The following is a 26,495-nucleotide window of genomic DNA, read 5'->3' on the forward strand; positions in this document are numbered from 1 at the left end:
AATAGTTCATCCAGAATCCTCTCGCATATGATTAATGTGGCCTCACCCTCGATGAGGGGAAGCTGGACCACATTACCCTACACATCATCTGCATATAAATATTTAGAGCATCCCAGGACTCATGACAAGAACACCTGGTTCCATTCATGAATTCTGGGGGCTATTTAACCTGTGGATCTTGTGGTGTATGGGAGGTATCTGGAGTACACACACGTACTGAGCAGTGCTGAGCTATGGGATCACTGTGGCTTGAAATTCTGTTGACTTTTGGGGCCCAACCCAATAAACCACATGGTAAATCATGGGCATCTTGGCTTTGAACTAATATCATGCATAGGTCTCAGACTTCCCCTCTAGCTTGCTCCTTTGGCTTTTTGGCTAGGGACAAGTGAGACTAGGGGACATCTAAATTCCAAGGCCTCTTTGCTTGGGGCTTGCACATAGGATCTCTGCCATGGATTTGGGAGTATCTGAAGCCCCAGGCTGATGACTCTGGGAAGTAGAATACTTGCAGGTGGTAGTACCACACAGACTTGAACAATTGAGCTCTGCTCTGTTGACAGAATTTAGAAATGATTTAGCTAATTTGGTGCAAGACGCAAAATTAGAAAAGAAAAAGTTTGTATTATATCTTCACGGCCAGGGCCCCTTGGGTGAAGCAGGGGGAGGAGTAGTCTGCTTACTTTGGCAGGTTGAAGAAGACTGGGAAGGAGACCATGAACAGTTTAGTGGACAGAGTGGGATGAGCCACCAGTCAAATGAAGGGATGCTGAAGATGGCAGCAACTTTCTACTGAGAACAGGATATGATATACCCAGAGGACCCAGGGGCCATACAGGACTGCCTACAGGAGCTCAGCCAGGCCCTCAGGAGAGGCAAGGGCTAGAAACTGGTAGAGGAGTGGATACTGGAGGACTCTTCACCAAGATTCTGCACAGCTTCAGGAATAGTAAGACTCCTGAGGAGCACAGCCTGCTGAAAGAATCCTATGTCACCTTCTGGGACTGGGTAGGCCCAGACTGCTGGAGGTGTATAGGGAGTGGCTACAGGAGGGTTTGGGGTTAAGATTTGGGGTTACTTTTTTATATCCAAAAAATTGGGAATTTTTTTAAATCATAAAAAACCAGGATCCCAGCTCATAAGGCTTCTGTACAAGAAGGTGGGCAAGGGAGTAGTTGAAAAATGGAAGACCCATAACTCTCCTGAACTTCAACTATAAACTTAAGGCCAAACTCCTGGCTGAGTACTTTAAGTCTGTTATAGTTGCAGTGATCCACAAGGACCAGTCATGAAAGGTGCCATGGTACCAAATACACAGAGCCTTGCTGCAAGTGTGAGATGTGCTGTACTACCAACAGAAGAGGGGTATAGATGTCTCTATGCTTAACCTCAGCCTAGAGAAGTCCTTTGATTAGGTATTAGGGCTGTGCAAAATTTCACCAGCTGTTTCATTCTGACACTGCTTCAACTAATTTTGAGGTTGAAACAGCAAAATCAGAACAAAACAAAGCTGGTTGAAATAGCCTCGAAACAAAATGAAGCTGGTCAAAACATTTCAAAAGTTTAAATGTTTCAACCATAGGCTGGGGATGGGAAGTCAGTCCAGCTGGGCTAACTTCCCATCCCCAGCACAAGATCCATCATCCCCATCCGCTTGATTGTGCTGGGGCAAGAGGCAGCCCAGCTGGGCTGCTTCCTGGGGCCCTGTGCTTGAACATCAAACGTGGGGCCCCGGGAACCAGCTCAGCTGGTCTGCCTTCCACCCCCAGTGCAATCTAGCAGCTGAGCTGCCTCTCGCCCTGGTGCAATGTAGCACTGGTGATGGGAAGTCAGCCCAGCTGGTCTGACTTCCCATCCCCAGCGAAACTCGAAATGGCATCAAAAGAGGCTTTCTGTTTCGATGGAACAGAACAGCTGTTTTGACTTGAAATGAAATTCTATACGAAACGCTGTTCCCTCGAACCATCTAAACTCAAGGCAAAACAGAATGGTGCTGTTTTGTACAGCCCTATTGGGTATCCCACAGACACCTGTTCAAGACACTGAAGAAGATGGGGGACCCCCCAAACCTTTCTGGCATGGATAAAAGTACTGTATACCAATGTGACCAGCAGGTTGCTGGTGAATGGGTTCATGACCACCCCAGTCATGGTGGAGTTAGACATCCAAAAGGTATGCCCACTTTCCCTGATGTTTTTGATCTGCGTAATGGAACTGTCAGTGACTGTGCCCAGCTCAGCTCTGTTGCCAGGACCAGGAACTCCCATCTGTTGAGCGCCAGTTCTTAGGACTGCACAGCTTGGCTTCTGCTCACTCTTGCTCATAGGGCACACCCTCTGTCTCGCCTTCCACCTCTTGATTTTATTAATAGAAGGGGAGGATCCTTTGGCTGCTTGAGTTCGCCCTCATGAGTATCTTGGGTCACTGGTCCTCTAGCTCCACCTTCCCTTACCCCCTATCCATGCACCAACCACATCTTATAGTATGGCCGGGCTGCTGACCATCTGGTGGAAGGATGGCACAGTCAGCAGACCACTGAGTTAGCTGGGCTTATGTCTGGCTAGTGGTCTCAATCAGTTAAAGAGTCTTTCCCAACTTCGTTTTGGATCACTACCCTGCAACCACATGGGTTTGTGTCAACCATGGGTGTCCAAATCCATCATCACTTGCAATGCAGTTGGTCTGACCAGCCAAGCCATCCATGTCTGGACTCTTCATGGGGTGTCAGGTCTTCTCCCCTTTGCACAGCCTAGCAATGTCAAGCCCCTTTTCTGGCCCCTAGGCGAGCCGATAAATTCTGTCCCTTTTTCCCTCCACTCTCTGAGGAATTACTGGCCAGGGCTTAATGTTTCAGCCTCCCAACACTGTTCGTTGGCCTTCAGCCTCTACACCTGGTGGGGCCAACCCAGTATGCCTTTAACTCAAAATATCAAGGACTGCTGAACTCAAAGTAATGATGGGACCCCAGATCCCCTCCTGCAACAGACTCGCTGCTCTGGCTGTCTCATTAGAGAAGGCGATGTTCCTCTGGGGCTTTACCCATCACCTATTGCTTGCTCCTCTCCATGGAGAGAGGTCCCTAGGGCTAGAGGCTCATTTGAGCCTCTAGCCTGGCAAGCAGGCTCTGACCCTGCTAACTTCATCCCTACTGGAGCATCCTGCAGCTGGGTTCCACACTTCTCCAGCTGTGGTCCCAGTCTTTCCCCCTTCTGCCAGCATGGCACATTCTTGTGACATCTTCCCCAATGTGCCAGCCAATCTGCACCCAGCACAGGCTGGTAAAATGAGGCGGACGTGGTGCCAGGAGCTCTCCTGTCTGTGTCGCCATCTGCCCTGCAGGTAAGTCCCAGGTCCCAGGGAGCTTAGTGGCATCCACACCCCACTTCTGGGATCCAGTGGGGGTGCCTTTCAGGACCTCACCCCTCTGGTATTTCTCAGCAGGTTATTCCCCACTATGACAGGAAACATTGGTCCATCAGCTCAGGAGAGGCCCAGGGATCCATGGAGTGGAGAACCGCATGGGCAGCAGGGCAGAGACAAAAGTCCTGTCCTACATGGATGACCTCAACATCCTATGCAGGGGGAAGTGGTCAGTGGAAAGAGTGCTGCAACGTGCCCAGGTGTACAGAGCAGCAGCAGGGATCAAGCTCAACATGAGCAAAAGCACCTGCCTAGTACTAGGCAAGCTCAGGTACCTGCCCTGGGGGGCTCCATCCCCTGTGAGCAGGTAAAGATCATCGGGGTGGAGTTCAACCCAGAGCTAAGAGGCCAGAAAGTGTGGGAGAAGACTGAGACTAAGGTAAAACAGAGACTGGGACTGTGGAACATGCACTGCCTGTTGCTGTGGGAGTGGGGGAAGGGCAATGGCGTTTATGATGGTAGCATTGCTCCTGTGCTTCCATATACCGTGCTGGTCATTCCCTGTGCAGAGCAAGCAACCCACCTGTAGAGTCCTGAGGGACATGTTCATCTTCTTCTGGGGCTCCAGGTAGGATAAGGTTGAGAGAACCATGCTGGATAAAATGAAACAGACCAGGGACTGAGGCATTCTGGCCATCTTGCTGTTCTTCTAGGCTAAGTATATAAGCCAGATATGCAAACTGGCAGCCAGAGCAGAATCCAAAATTGCTGGCTTGGTGATATCCTTTGTAGAGGACCTACTGCAATACTGGGGGGTGTACATGCTGATCAACTCACACCCATGGACCTTGGAGCCATAGGACGCATCCACACATGCAAGCACATGCACTTGCAGCAGCTCAAATAGAAGCAGTGCAAATTTGAGCTGGGGCTTTTTGCCTCCGCGCACATGCCCGGACATGCACTTTGGTGTGGGGCAAATTGTGCCACTTGGGGGAAAATAACCCTGCCCAGGTCCTCCTGGATCTGCAGCCAGGGGCAGCTAGAGCCCAGGGCCAGCACCTGTGCTGTTCCCAGCAGTGTAAAATGGTACCCTGTCCTGGCCCCATCAGTACAAAAAGGTGCCCTGTCAAGTAGCTCAGGGCTATTTGCCCTCAGGAGTTTCTGGGGGAGGAGCCTCTGGGAGGAAGTTGGCCATACCCCTTCTTGTCCCAGGCTGCTGCTGGTTGCTGAAAGGTTGGTCTCAGGAGCTTCTTGGGAGAAGATGGCCAGGCTCTTTCCTGCCTCTGGCTACTGCTAGTTGCTGGCTTGGTCTCAGAGTTTTTGGGAGTGAGCTGGCTGCACCCTTTCCTGCCTTGGGCTGCTGCTGCTGTTGCTGCCTCCCCATGGGGGGGTCCTCTGCTGCATGCTGCTGCCCCCCACCCTCGAGGAGGGGCCCACTGCACTACACCACACCCCAGCACCGCACCCCAGCTTCCGCACTCCTGTTCTGGCCTGCTGCCCAGACTGCTGTCAATCCGCAGTTGGGGGACAGCCTGGGGAGGGAGCCTGCACTGCCTGTAGGCCCCTCCTACCCCACCATCACTGCCAGAGCCTAAAGGTGCCTTGCCTGCCCCAGCTGCCTTGGCAGGCCACCCCCACCTTCACCTGCGCTTTCACCAGAATCACACCCTGCTTGGCTGAACTGGACGGCTCCCACCATCACTGCTCCTATTGCTGCTGCTGCTGTCATAGTTGTTTCTGCTGCTGCCCCCTCTCAGGAGACAGGAAGATTCCCTGCTGCACCACCTTGCACCACTCAACACCACACCTGTACTGGATTACTTCCTACTTGACTGACTGCTCCTGCCCTCCCCCGCAGCTACCTCACTGCATCTGATCCTGTTTTGTCTTCCTGCCTACTGCTCTGCTGCTGAGTACCTGGCTGAAGGCCTTAGGAGCTTCTGGACAGATCTTCAACAAACAAAGCCCCTCCACCACTCCAGCCATCTTTTAACATCTGCTTCAGTAGCCTTCCCTGTGTGTTCTTGCCCTTGTGTGGTAAGTCCTGTGGTCCACTCCCTCTGCCTTGGTGTTTCTTGTGTGGCTGAGTAAGCCAGCTTGTGTTTCCCTGGGGGGGGGGGGGGTGTGTTCCCCCTCCCTCACATTCTCAAAGCATAGGTCTCCCAGTTTTTTCCTGTGGGGCTGTAGCTCAGTGAGCTTCAGCCCCCAGCCTGCCCCTATCAGATTCACCAGCCCCACTGGATATTTTGTTTTTCTTTCTTTTCCCTGCCCTCATGTGAAACAATGGCAGGGCAGGAACCTTCATGGGAGCGGGACAGATGCCCCCACAGAGCTTTCTTCAGCCCCCAAAATGGGGGTGGATCCCAGCCAAGACCCCAAGGGGATGCATGCCTCTGCAACCTCCACCCCAGAGGCAGAATCCAACCAACCTCCTCTAGGGGTGGAGAAGCCTGCAACCTCTGCTGCAGGGGCAGGTGGGACTCTGGTAGGGAGTCAACAAGGCCACCCCTGGAGGGGTTCCCAAGCCCCCTCATCAGGGACCAAGGGCAAGGGCAGTGGGAAGGGCTCCTCTTCAGCCTCCTCCATAGCTGGGGGTGGGAAGGGAAAGGACCTTGCCCCCAAGCCAAGACCACCAGCACCTGAGGGGACCAGGTGCATTACACCAGCCAGCACACCCACTCAGCCTGGCCCTGGCCCTAGCCCTGGCCCCACCAACATGACTCCCCAGGGTGGAGAACTGCAGCTATGCACAGGCAGCTATGGGGAGACCTGAAACCAGGGGGTCTGGACCCCCCACCACTAGCCCTTCCAGCTTGGGCGGCAGGGCCCCCTTTCCAGCACTCCCCTGCAGGCACGGGGTGAATTGCCAACTGCCCAAGCAGGAGAACCTACACTTTGAAACCTGGGTGCAGGCCCTGGCTTGGGTAGTGGGGGCCCCCAAGATCATAGTGGCCTCCCACTTTCATGGCAAGGGGTTCTTTTTTCTTGCCTCAGAGGCTGCCGCACAAGAGGCAGTGAAGAGGGGGCTCATGGTGGAGGGCAAATACGTCCCCCTCAAGTCTCTAGAAGAGCTGGGTGGTCCTCAGCTCCATCCCTCCCTATATCCCCATTTGGGCCCTGATCCACTAGTTCCAAACCCTGGGGAGAGTTATCTCCCTGGTGGTGGCCTTCTCACTGGGGTGCCAACACCCCAGCCTCTGCCATGCACACTCTTTCTGTTGCCAGGTTATGATCCAGCTGCCTTTGAGGACAGGTGGGTGCAGCCCATGGGGCTCTGCTCGGTGTCCCCCTCAGGTACACTTGTAGCAAGAAACCTTTTTTTGCCTGCCCTCCACTCCAATGTGAAGCCCCTCCATATGGCAAAAAAGCCCTTTTTGCAGTATTTAGCCCCTTTTGGGGATGCTCTCTCTTTTCTACCTTTTCTTCCTTCCTCCCTCTTCTTTTATTATTATTATATTATTATTATTATTATTATATAAGGTGTACTTGTAATAAAAATATAGTTTGTAGATGCTTTTATGGGTATAAAATAGTATTCTGCATCAGTATGTCCTCCCTCCACCCCACTGTATTTGGTCTATTTGTTGTATGTGCCATGACATTTTTCCCTTATGTTTTATATTCTATGCTTTTTAAATTTGTAACAACTGTACTTTACATTTAAAAGTAAGTTGTACCATGTTAGCAAGGGTGGGAATCGAACCTCAGCTTCTCTGTATGGAGCGGGTCCCTGAATGAATCTTGATTGATTGCTGTAACACAGTAGCTAGACAGGATAACAAGCTAATGAGCAGCAATTAACACCTAGGAAAACACAGACTAAGGAGAGGAAAGGATCAATACAAAGCCAGGAACTCCCTGAAACTTCACTGTTAAAGGTACAGAAGCCCCAGTTTGAACTAATCAGTGCTGAAGACCAACTCTTGTGACTGAATACCCCACCCTTCCCCAATCAACTGCCCCCAGAGCCCTATTCATCACTGCAGTGAATTAATCAAACTTCATCAACGGACGGCCAAGACTGCACATACCTGCAGACATGACCCCTAGGGCTGACAACTGCCATTCAGCAACCACCAAGGGGGATGTCCAATGAGGTCAACAGCCCCTGGATTGGGTAAGCCTGAAAATTGGGGAGTCACCAAAGTCTGCCAGAGAGGGATAAAAGGCAATGAAGAATGACCCCCAATGGCACCCTCTCTGACCTGACCAGCACCCTGCCTGCCCAGCCAGAAGGACCAGCTGGCGACCCCCTTCTAAAGCAACATCGCACTGAAAGAAGCCTCAACTATCAACAGCAGACTCGAGTGCTTGGAGATAAGCACAGATGTCAAGATATACCTAGCGTTCATAGGTAGCTACTGTGAATGTGTGTGTGTGCGTGAATTTGTGTGTGTTTGAGGGAATCAGCCCCAAGGTTTGTGATATGACTTTTGCAGCTGTCTAATAAACTAGAATTGTATGATGATCCTGTGAGTTGGTTCTTTGTAGCCAACACACTCACTTTCATATTTTGACCCTTTGACCCTCACATTACTCCTGTCCTGTTTTTTGCCTCTGTTGTCCCAAGTATTTTGTTGTAGCATACAAAAGGGGCTACTAGTTAGCTGAGTAGGCCTTAGGGCCCATGGTATTTGAATGTTACAAATAGACAGGAGCTTCTGGGGCCCAGCCAATCTGTACCTGGGGACATTACCCCTTGTGCCAGCTGGACCACCTGAAGCAGCCCTGAGAGTTCCCAGCACCTACTACTCACTGTAGTCATCTGGCAGTGGGGGCTGCTGCCTGGCTGTGACCTGCTGCACACGTGCCAGACCTGGATAGAAACTGCACAATCTGTCCCTCTGGGCCAGCTGTCAGTGGGCTGTAACTGCAGGGTTGGCCTTTGTGCAGCACTATTGCCATGTGTGCCCCCTGCCTGGTCATCTGGGCAGCTATTGTCCGGAAGATGTTCCCAGTGTGGTGGTCTGCTTTGAACTGTCAAAGCATGTCTTCCTGGCCCCAACTGGCCAGGAGGTCAGCCCCTTCCAGCTAGGTCCAGGATGCCAGCTCTGAACAGGTTCCTCTTCCTGGGTCCTGCCACTGGCCTCCCTAGCAGGAATTCTGGTGTTCCCTATTTGAAACCTGAAGAATCCCTGATTTAAAAAAAAACCAACAAAGTCACTCTGTAAAATACCCCCAAATCCATGTTCTTCTACAATTAAAACAAAATAGCACTGTATATATACAGAGAGAGAGTGAGACAGAGACAGCGATCAGTTGGGCAATGTTTTATTGATATATCTACAGCAGGGATCAGCAACCCCCGGCACGCATGCTGAGCATGGCACACAGGGCCATTTTGCTCAGCACACCACCACCAGCCCAGATGCTAAGCAGCTGCTGCCAGCCACGGAGCCCAGGCTGCTCCCAGCAGGCAGCTGGGAGGCTACAAGCCCTGTTGCAAGCAGACCAGGCTCCGTGGGCCGGCTGCAAACAGCTGCTTCGGGCTCCGGCATGTCAGCAGTCCAGCACCTTCCAAGGTGAACATTGTGGGTTTTTTGGCATTCTGGCCAAAAAACGTTGCCTACCCTGATCTACAGTGTAAAAGCAATTTGAAAGCATACCAGTGTCTGTATCATCATTATAAAATGAATTCTAAATACCGATAAGTCTTGCTGTTTGCCTTTGGTTTTCTTACCATTGAGCAGTTAGAGCTCCCCATGACCCCCTCACTAACAAGGATGGGCACCAGCATCAGCTGCAGACACAGGTGGCTGCTTCTCGCTGGGGATTGAGATATTCTCCCAGGTCCACAAGTGGTATTGCTGCATCAGTGTGTCAGTTGTTGTCCCAGGCAGTCATCCTGATCCCCAGCAGGAACCTGCAGGCAGCATCCACAGCCGATGCTAGCATGCACCTGATGCTGCTTCTGGTGCATGGGACAGGAGCTGGTGTAAGCTGTGGATGGGGCCAGGATGTGCCTGTCTGCCCAGCATGATGCAGCAGCCAGAACTGCCAACTCCCTATGGGCTGGATCCTGTGACTGCAGCTGCTGATCCCCAGGCCAGATATAATGAGATGGCGGGCCAAATCCAGCCCACAGGCCGTATTTTGCCCACCCCTGATTTAAACCTTACCTTACCATCTGTACCTCCCTTTTCAAAAGTCTACTTCTGCCCATAACTACAATAGCAACAGTAATTAATCCATATCTCTATGTGGTAGATAAGGTGGAAGATGAAAATGTCACAATAGTGTCACTAATATACTTGTAAAAATCTTACTTTGAGGACAAGAAACAGTTTTGTGTTGTACAATGTATATAACTTATTATTGTACACATGATTTTGCCATTCCATGAAGGCCCTGTGTTGGTGGTTGATAACTGTTTTGTGGCAGCAGGCTAGAATGACCTGGCTTGGATCCAAGGTAGGTCAGCACTAGCCACCAGCTGCCTACACCACTTCTCTGCCACCTAACCATGGCATGGATGAGGATCCCCACTGCCAGGGCATGGCATGTAGTGGGAGAAGCCCCCTAGGTCAGTGGGCTGTGGTTGCAATCCCCTATCCCATGTTGCTGAGTTAAAACACTTCTGATCTTAATAGCTGATACATTTCTGCACAGAATCTTATTTACTTTGTTTCTTCCTCCTCTGCTATTGGAAGTTCAGTGGCAGATATAAAAAATCATTGGGAAAGAGCCTATGCAAGTTTAGAAATCTCCAGATTTAATAAACTAACATTTCTCATATTACAACATTAGCATTGAACTTTGTGAAAGAAAGGGAAGTTTTTTTAAAGCAGAAAGCAATGAAAGAAGTTTCTTAAAAGCAGCAAGGAAAACCAAGCAAAAGAGTTGTCTCAGTTGGCTTTTTTTGGAGATGGAGTAAATACAGTTGCATTGTTGATGCTGCTGTCCAGATGGCTGAATTGCAACAGGAAAGTATTGCATCACATATTTTCTTTTTAAACTTTCTGAAAGCTGATTTTGTGGAAAGACCAAAATATATGCAACAAGATGTTGTTGTGTATCACATTTCATAGAAAAGTAAGACTGGAAGGGGCCTCAAGCAATCATCTAATCCAACTGGGCATCAAACAAGATGTTAGCAAACCAGTTATGAAATAACATGACCCTTTCTACTCCTTTTCCATATAAAGCCCAACTGTTTTCAGGCACATTGACATTGGTCTCGATCTAGAATAAATGGTGGAATGTGGCCAGTTACATAACGACAAGTGGACAAATAGGGCCTGAATCTCTCTTCATCATTAGCAGTATAAGCCCTTGGGCACATTTTTATGTGCAGTCCAGTTTTAATTCTATTCTGCCTAGGGTAGTGATATTGTGACAAGTTTTTTGCTACTTGCATTAAACATCAGCCCCAATGCTCTGTATAGGTTCAAAAGCGAAGTATTTCCTGGTTTGACTTCATTGACGAACCCAAGGTAGGGAGGCAGGGGGCCAGAATGGAGCTCAGGGGGCACCTTACTCTCCTGTCCCTGCATTTCCCTGCCTGCCTCCTCCCTGTCCCAGAACCCTGTGCCTTCCCTGCAACAACTGCTAAGGCTGTGGCAGTGGGGTGGGCAGAGAAGCAGCAGTTGTGCATGGTTGGTGATTCAGTGCCTGGACAGACATCACCTCCTTTTTTGCTGCTGAAAACTGGTGGGTTTTTTGGCTGCTTGACATGTACGATAGTGGAAAAACAGGGAGATTATGTTCCCCACCTCCAGCCACTGTAGTGTGCGTCACTGCTACCCAGGGAGCAGTACTGGCCAGTCATGTCTCTGAATGTGGCTAACGTGACTGCACAAAGCATGGGTTGGTGCTGCTTTAGGTTGTATGTGTGCCTTGGATAGCTGTAACTCTTACCTCAGGATTTTCTCCATTGAGGTTTCCCCTGGCCCACTGTGCCTGGACTGAATTAAGTCAGTGGGTTGAAACCCCAGTTTGACAACAACAGTAAAAAATCTTCACTGACTTCACCAGAGTCAGCTTTTAAAGTGTCATTAATGGGACAAAACTCGCCCTTAACATTGTGTGAAATAGTTACAATGTAATAGAAAAGAAATGGTTTTAATTCAGGGCTGTCTGCAATGTGTTTCAGTTTTGTGGGAAAACTGGAAAAATAAAACATCAGGAATTAAAAACGGAGCAGAAAATGTCAGCATTATCAAATTAAGATATTTATCTTAAAAAGTCACCCTAAGAAATCCTTGTCTCTCAGATATTTATCTTTACATTTTTATTTCTCAGGTTATAATATATAAATAAAATATTCACATTTATTTTTATGCTTACTGTAGTAATACTGGGGAGTATTTGATAAGATTGCATTGTTCAAGTGCCATAAATAGAACTACAGTTGAAACATTGCAACATTTTGCTAAGTGCAGTGTGTTACTTAACTATGTTACAATGCAAGGAAATTAATCTAAATGTTGCCAAAACACAAGACAATATATATTGATATTAAACTGTTTTAGCATTTCTCTGTACTTAATTGCAAATGATGCTCAATTTTAATTGATTAAATCTTCTAGAATTGATATATAGGACATATTAGATTTAGTGATATGTTTTAATCCTACTTTTGAGTATGATTTCAAAATTGCAAATCATGCAATGATGATAGTTGTTTTCACTTCTTTATTTAGAGCAGAAGTGGTATCACTCTCAGCTATTTCAGATGAAGGAGAACAAGGCCCAGCCTGATGTGATTTTCTTTTGGATGAACTTTGAGGTGTGTAGATAATATCTCCCAGTTATTGCTTTCAGAATTGTGTAAAAGAGTATGTATTTCCAGCAAAGAAGTCATTGTAAAACCTTTTGTAAGTGACCCATCAATGGGATATAAATATTGGTTGTCTGTCACAGGCTGGTTTTAATCAGAGGGCACACATTATTGCCTCAGAAATCCCAAGGCCAGTTTAATGCAGTTGCTTTAAGGAAACATTTACTGGGGGTGGCTTTTTAGAGCAGTTTTAGCAGTGTCCATATGTACATTTTCCCCATTTAGTTAAGGAGCCAATATTCACATCAATTAACTTTCTATCTTATCATTCTCACTTTTATATGACCTTTACCTCAAGGTCCTACAAACAATTATCTTCATTTTTTAAATTTCTGCTCATACATTCCCGGTTCCCCTGAATACACGCGCGCGCGCGCGCGCGCACACACACACACACACACACACAAAATCTATTCAGGCCAAGTGAAGAAGCTAAACTTTTCCTTTAGATGGGGGGTGGGAAAGGTGGAGAGCATATTTAGACTCCAGAGTTCCCAACCCCCCCAATTTTTTTTACTGATAATTTACAAACTTTTTTTTTACTGTTTTTTACTCCCCCCCCCCCCCCCCCCCGTCTGCTCTGAGACATGAGTGCAGCTGTTTGCAGACTCCAGGCTGCAGCCATCCCCAGCTCTGAGTAGCTGCTGCCAACTACGGAGCCTGGGCTGCAGCAGGGCTTGCAGCTGAGCCTGCCTGATTCTCACCCACTTCAAGCCCAGCACTGGCCCAGCCTCCCTACTGGGATGAGGCTGGTGCTGCCCCTTGCCAGGAGCACCGCACCTTTTTGGGCTTAGCTGTGTGGAGTGGGTGGGTGGTTGGGCTGGTTGGCAGGCTCTGGGCTGGGGACTTGATAGGCCACACTGCAGCCTGGGGGCTGGCTCCCCAGGGAACCACAAGGGCTCCAGCAGGCCCAAGGCATTGTTGGGTCTGACTTCGTTGGGTGGCCTAGCAGCCCAGCTCTGTGCACCCATGCCTCTGGTTCTGTGTGTCTGTGTGTGCACACATGTGTCTGGTTCTCTGTGTTTGTGCACATGTGGTTTCTGTGCATGTGTGTGTGGTTCTCGTGTGCGTGTATATGGGCCTGGTTCTCTCTCTGGTCTCCTTTCTTTCTCTCTCTCCCCTTTTTTCTTTCTGTTTCCCTCTTTCTCTTTCTCTCTCCTCTTACTCGTATTTCTCTTTTTTTTTTTCTCTCTTTCTGTCTCTCTGCAACATGCTTAACAAAAAAAAAGTACACAACAACAAAAGCAACATTTATGATTATTAAATAGACTAATATGCAGTGCGTCCTGCCATGTACCACCCCTCCCCCTCCCCCAATTTTGTTTTTCTGGCATGCTGGCACTCCGGCACCTTCCAAGGTAGGCATTGTGTTTTTTTTCAGTGCTCTGGCCAACAAAAGTTGCCTACCCCTGCTCTAGCCCTACATGCCTAAAAGGGCCTCCTCCTGCCCCTACAGCCATGCCCATGCCTTGCCAAAGTTATTCTGTAACCTGTTCTGTCCCTTGTAGAGGCCTCAGACCTCTTGGCTTTAGTCTCTCTTTCCTCTGGCTGCAGACTTCCAGTCCTGGCCCGCTGATTCGGGCCCAGCTCTCTGTCTCAACCCTGTCAGTTCTCTAAGTCTCTGGGCCCCTGTGTCTGTCTCCTACTCTGAGCCCCTGGCCCCTGCATTTGTCTCCTGCTCCTGGTCAGCCCTTGACTGGGCTTACTTTGTCTCTCTTTCTGGGCCCCTGTCTCTTTTTCTGGGCCAGCCCTCAGCCCTCAGGGTCACTGACCCCAGGCTGGGCTACTTGCCTCTCCAGCCCAGAGTTCTCTGGTTTCCTGACCCCAGGCCAGGTTGCTTAATGCTGGATGTCCTACCAGACACTTCTCTATAACCTCCAGACTTCCCCCATAGCCACACCCAGTCCTGCGGTATACATCTTAAATTGCAACATAAATGCAAGACACAGTTTTCCAACCAAGAGCCTACCCAGCTCTGAGTTGTTGTCTCTCTCTGGCAACGGTGGTGGGAGAAACTATTATTTGGGTGGACTGGAGGTGCAGAGGGCAGTGCAGGGCTGCCCCTCCCTCCCACAGGGCCATTGTGGAGCCAGCACATAGCAAGGATGCTGGGCGCAGCGCTGGGGTGTGATGGTGGCTCTGGAGCAATGGAGACCATATGTCTGTGCCACCGGGGGACGCTTCTGAACACCTCTGAATAGAGACTTGCCCAGCTCAAAACATGGTCTAGCTGCACCAGGTTGTGAAATGACACCACCCCCAGACATGATGCTAAGTATCTGGACCCAAATAAGGAACTGGATTTTGGGCTGGGATTATACCCAGAAATCCTTCTTGGGTCACCCCAGACCATGTCTCTGTGCCATCAGGGGACATTTCTGGACATCTCTGACCAGAGACTTGCCCAGCCCAAAGTTCAGTTTGTCCGTGCCAGGCTGCCAACAGACAGCACCCCAGACACTGTGCTAAATACAGAGCCGAATAAGGAACTGGATTTTGGGCTGGGATTATAGCTACACATACTTCTTGGGCCACCCCATGCCATGCCTCTGTGGCCCTAGGAGACAGTCCTGGACATCTCTGACCAGAGACCAAGGCGTGGTTTGGCTGTGCCAGATGGCCAACTGACACCACCCCCCAGGTACTGTGGTAAATATTTGGACCCAAATAAGGAACTGGATTTTGGGCTGGGATTATAGCTAGAAATCCTTCTCTGGCCACCCCAGACCACATCTCTGTGCCATCAGGGGACACTCCTGGACATCTCTGATGAAAGACTTGCCCAGCCCAAAGCAAAGTTTGGCCGTACCAGGCTGCCAACTGACAGCACCCCAGCCACTGTGCTAAGAATAAGGAACTGGATTTTGGGCTGGGTTTACAGCTAGGAATCCTTCTTGGGCCACCCCAGACCATGTCTCTGTGCCACTGGGGGACTGTGTGCCACATGGTCTGGGGTGGCTCAAAAAGGATTTCTAGCTATAATCCCAGCCCAAAATCCAATACTTTATTCAGGTCCATTGATTTAGCACAGTGGCTGGGATGCTGTTAGTTGGCACCGTGGCACAGCTAAACCGCGTTTTGGGCTCGGCAAATCTCTGGTCAGATGTCCAGGACAGTCCCCCGGTGCCACAGAGGTGTGGTCTGGGGTGGCCCAAGAAGGATTTCTGGGTATAATCCTAGCCCAAAATCCAGCTCCTTATTCAGGTCCATACACTTAGCACAGTGGCTGGGGTGCTGTCGGTTGGCAGCCTGGCACAGCCAAACCACGCTTTAGGCCTGGCAAGTCTCTGGTCACAGATGTCCAGGACAGTGCCCCAGTGGCACAGAGGTATTCTGATGGGTGGCCTAAGCAGAATTTCTAGCCATAATCCCATCCTGAAAGCCAGTTCCTTATTCAAGCCATTATACTTAGTATAGTAGGCATGGGGGCTGTTAGTTGGCAGCCTGGCACAGTGGTTTGGGCCGGGCAGGACTGTGGTCAGGGTTCTTTGGGACAGTCCCCCAATGGCATCACCATGATATTTGGGGTGGCCCAAGAAGTATTTTGCCCCATACTCCCATCCTAATTTGGCCTTCATTTAGGGCTCTGTACTTGATGTGGGATATTATTTTACATATTAATTAGTATATATGCATAGCTAATTAATTTATCTATCTTTAGGATGTGGAAGTCATTAATAACAAATTTTTCTTGGGTCTAGATTAGCTTTGAAAAAGGAACAAGGAATAAGGAACTAGGAATAAGGAACAAACATCAGCCTCATCAGGGGGAGGGGGGGAGGAGTAGGAGAATGGGTGCTGTGCTTTGCTGCAGCTGCAACAGCCACTGCTTCCCATAGGCGGCAGCCGGGACTCAAGCACCGCTGGGTGAGGCGGGGGGAGTGAGGGGACCGGCAGAGCAGGGCGGGCTGTGGGTTGGGAGTGAGGGGCACCTGGGGGTGGCGGGCTGCAGCTGGGTATGAGAGGCTATGCTAAGGAATGCGGTTTCTGTCTAGTAATCGCAGCCCAAACTCAGCTTTTTATTTGGTGCAAAGTGCACAGGGCGCAGGGGCTCTTGGTTGGCAGGCTGGCACGCAAAAACCGAGCTTGGGGCTGGGTAGCGCCCTGCCTGGACTTCTTTGGGAGCGTCCCCTGGCGGTAGAGGAGTGTGATTGGGGATGACCCGAGGTGGGTTTTGTCCGGTAATCCCAGCCCAAACTCAGCTTCCTGTTCCGCGCAACGGACACAGCACACAGGCCTGAGGGGCTGGCAGCGGACAAGCACAAACCACGCCTCAGAGTCGCGCCTGCCCTGCCTTCCTCGAGGGAGTCCGCGGTGAGGGAGGCGTGTGGGTCGGGGTGACGGGAAGCGGATTTTGCCCCATAATCCCCGCCCAGTCCCAGGTCCTGCTCCAGGGCAGCCTGCCGGCAGTGTGACAGAGCACCACACTTCCATGAGTAAAGCTATTTGTGATGAAATCTTCCCTCCTCAGCCCGCGCCCTCCGGTGCTCGCAGTCGCAGCCTCACGCTGTGGGAGGCGAACCGGGAAGGAGGCGCCGGCGCTCGGTGGGACCCGAAACAAGGCCCGGGGGGGCTGCAGCAGGACGCTCAAACGCCTTGGCCTCGCGGGGGCCTCGCCCCAGGGAGCCGCAGACAGCCCGCCACACCCGGCCCGGGCAGATACTGGCTACTGCAGGCGGCTCCGGGGACCAACCCCAGATCCCGCCCGGGCACAGACCGTTAGACGCGTCATCAGCCCCTCCCCCGAGAACACCGCTCTTCAGGCCCCGCCCCCTCGGGCGTCCCAGTCCCTTCCGCAAGGATGTACCGGGCCCTTGGGTCACGTGACCCGCGCGCCTGCCCTGCAATGGCAAGAGGTGGGAGCGATGCGTCATCACGCCGCCCGGAAGTGAGGGCGCCATGGGGGGGGGAAGGGAGCGGGGAGGCGGCCGGAGGAGGAAGCTGCTGCTGCCGCCCTGGCCCCCCGCCCCCCTCCCCCCCTCCGAGTTGCGCGTGGCCTTGCTGGCGCGGAGCGGGGGGCTGAGCGCGGGCGGCCCGGCGCGGCTGCGGGCGGGGCCCCCGGCGGGGCAATATGTTCAAGAGAATGGCCGAGTTCGGGCCTGACTCCGGCGGCAGAGTAAAGGTGCCGCGGGGCGGGGGCGGGTCTCGCTGCTCCCGCGGGCAGGAGTCGCCGGGCTTGGCTGGCTTGAAGACGAGCCGGAAACTCGGGGCTCCTCGTGTTCAGGGCTGTGTCCCAGGCGGGTCTCCCTGAGCAGGGAGCCCCGCGATTTCCCGGCTCAGACCTACCCCGAGGTCCCTGTTAGTGGAGGCAGCCCTGGCTTTACTGCCGTGTGTCCCGAGGTTCCTCAGAGCACGTCTGCGAGAGGAGAGAGAGCTGGGCAGGGGTGCAGGATCGGGCTCCTCGAGCCCTGGCAGAGCACACCCTGCTCACTCGTGCTGCAGCGCTACAGGCCACGTGGGTTTTGCCCAGTGAAGCGGATCAGCCATGCAGGACACAGCCGTCCCAGCACAGCTCATCCGCCTCACTTGGTGCCATCTGTTTCCAGCCAAAGGTGTGGCTCGGTCCTGCATGAGGCTGATCAGGGTCAACTGCAAACCTGAACAGAATACAGGCAGTCCTCCGATTTACAACACGATTGGTTCCTGAAAACTATGTCTTAAGTTGAAACATTGTAACTCAGAACCAATTTTCCCATAGGAATAATGTTATAAATGGGGGATTGGTTCCTGAACCAAGGCCCGATACCTTATTTTCACCAAAAACAACCCAGAATTTTGTACTCAATCAATCATACATGAATGTAGCTATGTTACTCATCTGTTTATGTTGTAAATAGAAATCATATTGATTTGGAAGGACTTCTTTGAGGTTTCATAGTTGGTAGGGTAAGAAGGGACCTGAGCAGATCATAAAGTCCAACCCCCTGCCATGGCAGGAAAAAGTACTGGGGTCAAACGACCCCAGCAAGGTGTTTGTCTAACCTCCTCTTAAAGACCCCCAGGGTAGGAGCCAGTACCACTTCGCTTGGAAGTTGGTTCCAGGTCGTAGCCCACCCTGACTGTGAAGTAGCAACTCCTGATGTCTAGTCTGACATGACTTTGCTGGACTTGGTGAGTTTGCTGGTCTGTTTGAAGGGTTCTTGGCTGGAGGCTTCTCAGGAGTCTTGGCTGCAGGTTTTTCTGGAGTTTTTTCTGATTTCTTAGTGTCCAAGGAAGTTTGGACAGATGTTCTCCAGGGAGATGGGTGACGCAGCGAACTTGTTCGCTGGCATGGCATCACATTGGATCAAGCATCAAAGTCAAAACTGACATCAGAAAGTATAAACAGGGTGTCAATTTATAAACATCGTAAGTGCTGTTTGTTGTAACTCAAAACATCTTAAGTTGAGGACTGCCTGTATAGCTGAAGTGATAGAGGCTTCTGGTTTGGGTGTGGACAGGCCCATGTTCTAGAGAAACACTTTATACCAGGGTAACTGTAATGCTGGTATGCATGATATGTCTACCTGTACCTGGAGTCTGGACCAGCAGACTGCAAAGGCAAACATTTCTCATTCTTTTTTTAACTAGTACCATTAGCCTGTCTGCAAAATAATAATTTATTTGCCTCAAAATTCTAATTGCTGTAAGTAAATAGTTATCCATTTTAAAATTGGAACCAATGCAAATGTTTAGAATTGTTTCAGTGAAACCAAGAACATCAGCTGTTAAATCTTGGGGTTTCTCAACACCACTTGTTTTTGTCTTTGGTTATGTAAACTCTGATCTTGTTTTATCTTTAAGGGTGTTACTATTGTAAAACCTATAGTCTATGGAAATGTTGCGCGATACTTTGGAAAGAAAAGAGAGGAAGATGGTCATACTCATCAATGGACAGTTTACGTGAAGCCTTACAGAAATGAGGTAGAAAAAATTATTGAAATAGTGTGACTCGATTTAAGCTATTTGCCTTAAATTGTGACTTGCTTTTGTTAAACTACAAACACTTAGTCATACTGAATTTTAAGCACATTGAGATGCACTGACCTGGAAGTTAAGCACCTCCATACTTGTTTGCAAGGTGCAGGCCTTACACATGTAAATATAATAAATGTTACCAAATGTCAACAGAGAGAGGTTCTCAAATTATGATTGTGTAAGAGGAGAACGTGGACAAAATCCTAACCGCTTCATTTTAGTGCTACCTAATAGAGTGGCCCACCTAGAAAATATCCTAAGATTCGACCTTGTGAATACTTGCCTTTCTTTGGTGCCAGAAGCCACTTCTGAAACAAATGAACACCTGATGGCCCAATACAGCTCCATTTGGCAGCTTCTGAAGGAGCTGCAGGAATTGCCTGGAGGTACAGGGGTAGCTATACATACCTGCTGGCTCTGGGAAACAGTAGAAGCCATGTTTCACTTTGCAGAAGGGGTTTAACTTTGGTAAGAAAGGGTTCTGATGTAGCAAAAGAGCTGTGGGTGTAAATGCATTCAAGGTTTTGTTGGTTTTACCCAAGCTGTAAGAAATAACCTGGGATTAAGAAAGATAATGGTAGAAGTTTCTTTGCTAAGAAAATATGTAGACTACAGTAAAAATGAACTAGAACATCCTTAGAGAACTATAAGAACAGGGTTCGCCAACTGGCAGCCCGCAAGCAATTAATGTAAGGCCTGCGGGTGCCAGCAGGTATAGGGGCCACCCCTGCAGTGTATGGCCTGTGGTCTTTGGTTTCACTGAAGTTGCAGAGCCCTCTTCTAGGAAAAAAACTAGTCTGAGGTCTTCATAAGGGAAAATGTTGCAAGATTCAGTGCGGGGGTTTGGCCCCATTAGGCTACTCGTCTCCATGTTGTGATGTAGGTGAAACAATGAGGAAAAGGGGTCTTCCCAGTGTGCTATGTAAACAGTTGAAAATCATTGACTGCTCTTTCCATTTTAGGATATGTCTGCTTATGTGAAGAAAATTCAATTCAAGTTACATGAAAGCTACGGGAATCCTTTAAGAGGTAAGTTTTTTGCACTCTGTTGTAGTTAGGATGTTTCCATTAGTTATATGGAATCTAAGTCCTGGTCTGCACTACAAAATTTTGCCAGCATAACTATTTCAGCTAGGGGTATTTATGATAGCAGACCCCTTGGTGTGAACACAGCTGTGTTAATAGAAAAGAGTTCTTTCAGCTCTATTTATTTAGTTGGGGAAGGTGGTATAACAATTATGGTAGCAAAAAAACCCTCTGTCAGTTTACAGTACATCTTCACTAGTTGATTTTCCTGGCATACTTACAGTGAGAGGTCAAAGTCACTTGTATTCATGGTATTGTTTTTCCATTGCAGTTGTTACCAAACCGCCATATGAAATTACTGAAACAGGTTGGGGGGAATTTGAAATCATCATTAAGATATTTTTTATTGATCCCAATGAAAGGCCTGTAAGTATATACACATATATATGGCTTTTATTAAACTTTCTTTTTCTTGTGTAATTTACATTTATAATACTTCTGGTGTAGGAAACAGCTGATCAGAAAACTCATATTTGTTATGAAATCTCTATAGCTTCACTCTTTTATTGCTATCCTTGGCTTTGAACACATCTTGGAGTTACCATGTGCTAAATTTAGATGGAAAAAGAGCAACCCAAGAATGTCATACTAGATCAAACCGTTGATCCATCTAGCTCAGTATCTTGTGGTAATCTTCTTCTGTGTGATGTTTTAGGATTACACCATTCATAAACTAATATCTAAATTTGATAACCATTTGACTGCTTTAGGGGTAGCTGCATGGATTGATTTTTTAGATCACTGTTAAATGACCTAATTGGGCAATTTGTTCACAATGGTGCACCACAATCACGACTCGGATTACAGTGGTAGTAACGGATGCTTTAGGGAGAGCATATGAACAAGATGCATCTAGAGCAGTGATTCTTAACTGTGGTGCTGCAGCACTCTGGGTGCCTTAAGACTTAAGATCATTTTAAGGGTTCCATGGAGTGCTATGCAGCGTTAGAACTGTTGTGTGCAGATACGATTCACAAGATAAACCCAGAGGTTTCAAATAGGAATCCATAATGTTAAAAACATTCTGATCTGTTCCAGTCTCTGAATTCCTTGCAACAGAAGAATTGCTCTATTTTTCCACAGTCAAAAAATGTGAAAGCTTTGAGGGGGGCCTTGAGTGTAATAAGGTTGTGATCTAGAGTGATCTATCCCCTGCTGTATCCTCTGTGGCATCTGCCATCATTAGCTTAGAGATGCATTCCTGACTGTTCAGGTACATCTCTGACAGGTCGCAAGTGGTTTTAAAAAAAACCCCTTTTTTTGCCGATAGAATGTGGTAAAGATGCTTGCTTGTTGAAATATGTTTTAAAATTGATGTGCATTTTGGACAAAAGACCAGAACTGAATAATCTCAGTTTGAACATTCTTTGACCAGACAACTGTTAACATAGCTTAGGTTAGAGAGACCTTCTAGAATCAAGCCTAGTTCCTTGTTATTTTAGGCTACCAATGCAAATAACTACAGCCTTAAACTTATCAAATAGTCTGAAAACTATTTATGTTTTGCCCACACTACTCCTATTGGGAGGCTGTTCCAGAACCTTACTCTTTTAATGGTTAGAAATTGTCTTTGAATTTGTAGCCCAGACTTATTTATAGCCAATTTTCTACCAAATTGTTCTCATACCAGCATTGTTTCAAGAAGAGTTACAATAGCTACACATTTTTTTTTTTGAAGGACGTTTAAAGAAAGGAAAACTTTAGTGTGGTCAAAGATATAATTGTGAGTAATAGCGTCAGCTTACTTTGATCAGGGGTGTTAAAAATCTGACCCATGGAGTCTTGTTGTGCTGACCCAAGCACTGTCAAATCGGCCATATGCACAGGGCCCAGGATGTGTGCTGCACATAGCAGTGCTTTAGGATTTACACTACTGGTGGCACCTGTTACTGGACCCTTGCTCCATGTGGCAGCTGCTCCAGCCCATATCGGCAGATGCCAAAGCAACAAGAATGGGCATCACATGCAGCAACTCCTTAGAAAGGTCACCCCCACTCCCCTCTTACCATGAGATGGGATGATCTAGTTGATTGCCAGCTGTGAAGCAGAATTATGCAGGTTTGAGAGAAAGGAATGGAATGAAGGGGAAAAGAAGAAAAAGATGAAAAAAGAAAAACTGTACAGTATCTCTTATGACATAATGGGCATGTTTACACTGCACTGGCAGTATGCTCTAGTCAGGATGTTCTTGGTCATGCCCTGCCTACTTGGTGCAGGCTGATTGGGGAAAACATGAAAATGTGCCCATGAGGCGGTTGCCAAGACCTCTATCTTTAATGTGCTAAAGAGAAGCTACTGTGGACAGCCACACATTTCCAGGTTTGGAGCATGCTATTGAAAGAGGGTGAGCAGGACATGGTCAGGACTGTTGTAGCCAGATCACGTGATGTGGGTAGAAAGCACCAGTGTTCTGTTTTATTATCCAAAGCATGGCAGTGTGGAGTATGCAGCAGGGATACACCACCCAAAACAGCTTGAGAATAACTGATCTAACCTCTTAGGAAGCTAATCCTACTAGGAAGCATTTTTGTTGCAGGTGTCATGTTCTGCATGAACTATATGGTCTTTCTGGTCCTTTATCTGTTTGACTTATTTTTAAAAGTAGGTAGCCATTAGAACAGCATTGAGTGTATTGTTTTACTTTTTAGGGTATTTTGCCTGTTGAGCGAGATTTGATCTCGGGGTAACTTAGTTCAGTAGATTAACTGAATTCAGTACTTAGTGGCTTTCTCTAGTTAAAGTTCAAAGTAGGATTAATGTTGTGTTCTCATAACTTTAAAAAAAAATGTGCACACTTACGCAACAAGAAGAGCTGGTGACAATTAATTCCATTGTTGATGATAACCTTTGATTGATTTTCTTGAACTGCTCTTAAGTCTGTTAAAGTTAATAAATTTTCTTTGTGCAGGTAACTTTGTATCATTTGCTGAAGCTATTTCAATCTGATACCAATGCAATACTGGGGAAGAAAACTGTGGTTTCTGAATTTTATGATGAAATGGTAAGCAAAAACATCGCCTTTACATTTTTTTTTAATTTTATTTTAGAGTAAGACTAAAAAGTGTCTCTTTCTTCCTTAGATATTTCAAGATCCTACTGCTATGATGCAGCAGCTGTTGACAACCTCTCGTCAGCTGACACTAGGAGCTTATAAACATGAGACTGAGTGTAAGTGCCAGATAACAATTCCAAGATTACATATGTGATTTTTTTTTCAGAACTTTTATAATTCTTGTTTTTAACGTTGCTTAAGAATGCACACAGTAAAGTTATCTTGGTCTACTGCTGCTAAGTGGAATTCTATATAGAGATCTATGTATATCTTTTGATAAGGGTCCTTGCACACTTGTAGTCCAGTCTATTAACGTGCAGGTATATTGTATGTATTTTAAGTTCTTCAGGGTTTTAGATTTGGGGGGGGTGTTTCTTAATTGTTTACTTCTGACAAATTTACTCTGATGCAAATATGTATCCCTGGTGTTACTTAATTGGAGTCAAGGAATACATAAGGGATGAATTTGGCTCAACTGATTTGCGAGGTGAACTGTTTATCTTAAACAAGTATCTCCATTTTACCTTAAACAGCAATAACACTTTAAAACATGGAAATCCACGAGACAGAGCCTTTGAATGAATTGCTTTCCCATCTTGCAGTTCTTTGCTTCCTTTTTAACAACACTGAAATGAAGGAAATCAAAATGAAAATACTTTATTAATGAGTTTAAATGGTAGTGTCCTGTCTCTTAGATTTTGAATCCTATCTCTTTTTATTTTCTTCACTTGGAGCCAGTAACATATGGCCTGTGGGCCAGCTTTGACTTGTGGATCCAGGTAGCTTTGCCTCCACTTGTGACCACATCCATGTCAGGACAGAGCAGCTAGGAGATGTACCAGAGCCAGGCAGCTTCCAGCTGCGCTTGCATCCCCTCACCTCTTCTTCCAGTCCAGAAGGCATGGAAAAGTGCCTGGCCCCTATGCAGGTGTAGACAAAGCCCTGTGCTGCTGACATACTAAAAAAGCCCCCCTCCCTGGCCTACCATGATGCTGTTTTTCTATTTTGCAGTTTTTAATTTAGTTAGATAGTTGTTTTCCTTTGTTTGTTTGTTTTTTAATATGCAGCATTTAAGTAAATTATGGAGTTGAGATGGCTATATACTTCTGGTAGGCATAGGTATAAATTACTACAATTTTATAGAGGTTTTCCTATGATCAGGGGTATCAAAGATCTGGCCCACAGTGTCTCATTGTGCTGACCCACAAATATACCCATGAAGCTAAATACCGAGTAGAAGTTCCTTTGGAGCATGGACTCTGTTAATTTTAATGTTAACACAAATGAATACATTGGTGGGAGTAGCAGGTTTGTACAGTGGTACAGAATGCATGTTATCTGTACATATTTCTGTTGCCAGTACCAGCATAAAAAGAGGAAGAGTGGAGGACGTTTGTGTTTTCTTACAATCTCTTGCACATAAGCTGAAAAGATGAGTTGAGCCACTTCATCAGGTTTCAGTAGGATACTTGTAAAGTCTGCTTCTGTACCACAGGGCTCCAAAATATGGACAGTAATTACTGTGAACAGGGATTGCTTACACCCAAAGAATATGTGTTGAAGCATCAGTCTTCAGTACCTCCAGAGCTTCCACTTTCTTATCAGTATCACCTTGATTTATTTGGCTCTATCTCCATATATTGTTTTTACTCTGAAAAAGTATTCATGAAACGCCGTTCTTTAAAACTGGCAGAGCAAATCCGTTCAGTGTACAAGTACAATTATTTTGGCATCTACCCCTGTGAACTTGAAATGGGATCTGAGAATTCTTCTGGGCTTATACCCAGTCTTCCAGGCCAGAATTGGCTTTGTTACCTTTGTTAATTTTTAAATATTCTATGTAATGTCAGTTTTACAATATACTAAAAGTATTTTCCTTTGTCACCACCCCAGTTGCAGATCTTGAAGTTAAAACCAGAGAAAAGCTGGAAGCTGCCAAAAAGAAAACCAGTTTTGAAATAGCTGAGCTTAAAGAAAGATTAAAAGCAAGCCGTGAAACTATCAACTGTTTAAAGAATGAAATTAGGAAACTTGAAGAAGATGATCAGTCTAAAGATATCTAACAAGCATCAACTTGATAAAGACATTAAACTGAAACTTAAGGGACTTTGATTCTGGAATCACATTAACACTTTCTCTCTCTCTTTTGTGGAGGGAACTACATACAGTTTCATTAATGAATTTCATTTGAAAAATGTGGGATTTAGCTTTATACATGAGCAAATAAAATTACACTTTTGTAGCTTAAAATGCTGTGGATATTTTGCAATATTATTTTAAAGCAAGTTTCTGAGATCAAACTTTAAAAAAATATATTTAAATTCAGTATGATAACTTTGCAGTAAGACTTGATAGCTTATTGTGATTTTTTTTTTTTCTTTTTACGGTAATATTAAATTGTCAAACTGGAGTGGGTTTTTTTTCTGTATGATTGAAGACACATACTTAGACATACAAACAGCATGTTTATTTTTAAGGAATTTAAAATCCTCTTGCCTTATTGTTGGCCTCACAAGAGTAGCATCTTTTGACTCAAATACAGTGGTTAAAATCTTTGGTATGCAGGTGGCTTAAGTCTGTCAGTCATGGATTCCAGCACTTCTTTTTTTGGTATTGCTATAGGGAAAAGGCAGACCCTAAAGACTCAGGAAGATGACATTCTTTGAACTAGCTGTTCAATTTTACAAATGGCACAGCAGTCCCACATCTATCTTTTATTTGGAGATATGAGGTATTTCTGTACATTTATAAGTCAGTTTGCTATAATTTGTGTTTTGCAGGTGTTTAATTTAACACAATAAAATCATGAAGAAGTAGGACTGGCAGGGACCTCCGGAGGTCAACTAGTTCAACCCCCTGCTTCAGGCAAGATCATCCCTATCCAAACCATCCCAGACAACTATAACCTAAACTCCACATAATACTACTGTCATCCCTGACAACACAGACCAAACACCCTAACTGGTTGCAGATGAAGCAGGGGAATCACAGCAGCTAATGTTCTGCTTCTATGCAATGTCAATATATGCTCAAGAGATCCCAGATAGAGGGCCATGCCCCCTGCTACAGAAGAAGGCAAAAACCCCACAGTCTCTATCAATCTGACCATGGGGTAAAATTCCTTCCTGACCCCAAATATGATGATCAGTTTGACCCTGACTGGAGGGACAAGACCCTTTAGCCAGAACCTGTGGCTTTGGTCCCAGCAGGAGCATTGACACATCCCAGTTAAAGTCTACAACCTTGGCTATAGCCAAC

At 47.2% G+C, this 26,495-nt stretch overlaps 1 protein-coding gene across 4 annotated transcripts; it reads left to right on the forward strand.

The window, feature by feature from the left end:
- The first annotated feature begins 5,261 nt into the window (after nt 1-5,261).
- Nucleotides 5,262-25,647, forward strand: YEATS4 (YEATS domain containing 4). Of its 4 annotated transcripts, XM_059726080.1 has the most exons (8): nt 5,262-5,400; nt 12,006-12,091; nt 18,926-19,045; nt 20,062-20,128; nt 20,457-20,551; nt 23,094-23,186; nt 23,266-23,353; nt 25,131-25,647. In XM_059726080.1, the coding sequence occupies exons 2-8, from the start codon at nt 12,038-12,040 to the stop codon at nt 25,298-25,300; spliced, it is 687 nt and encodes a 228-aa protein (XP_059582063.1). In that variant the 5' UTR covers nt 5,262-5,400; nt 12,006-12,037; the 3' UTR covers nt 25,301-25,647. The 4 variants fall into 4 exon arrangements, with proteins under 4 accessions (XP_059582063.1, XP_019348997.1, XP_014451407.1 ...); XM_019493452.1 differs by lacking the exons at nt 5,262-5,400; nt 12,006-12,091 and adding an exon at nt 16,579-16,998; XM_014595921.3 differs by lacking the exons at nt 5,262-5,400; nt 12,006-12,091 and adding an exon at nt 17,053-17,264.
- Nucleotides 25,648-26,495: the final 848 nt, after the last annotated feature.

This window comes from Alligator mississippiensis, chromosome 4, assembly GCF_030867095.1.
Source record: "Alligator mississippiensis isolate rAllMis1 chromosome 4, rAllMis1, whole genome shotgun sequence".
Classification (NCBI taxonomy): domain Eukaryota; kingdom Metazoa; phylum Chordata; order Crocodylia; family Alligatoridae; genus Alligator; species Alligator mississippiensis.

Excerpts from the sequence above, each read along its gene's own strand:
- YEATS4 (XM_019493452.1), top strand. The coding sequence starts at position 16,594 with ATGAAATCTTCCCTCCTCAGCCCGCGCCCTCCGGTGCTCGCAGTCGCA. Across the intron at positions 20,129-20,456 it reads CTACGGGAATCCTTTAAGAG|TTGTTACCAAACCGCCATAT; the intron begins GTAAGTTTTTTG and ends TTTCCATTGCAG. Across the intron at positions 23,354-25,130 it reads TTATAAACATGAGACTGAGT|TTGCAGATCTTGAAGTTAAA; the intron begins GTAAGTGCCAGA and ends TCACCACCCCAG.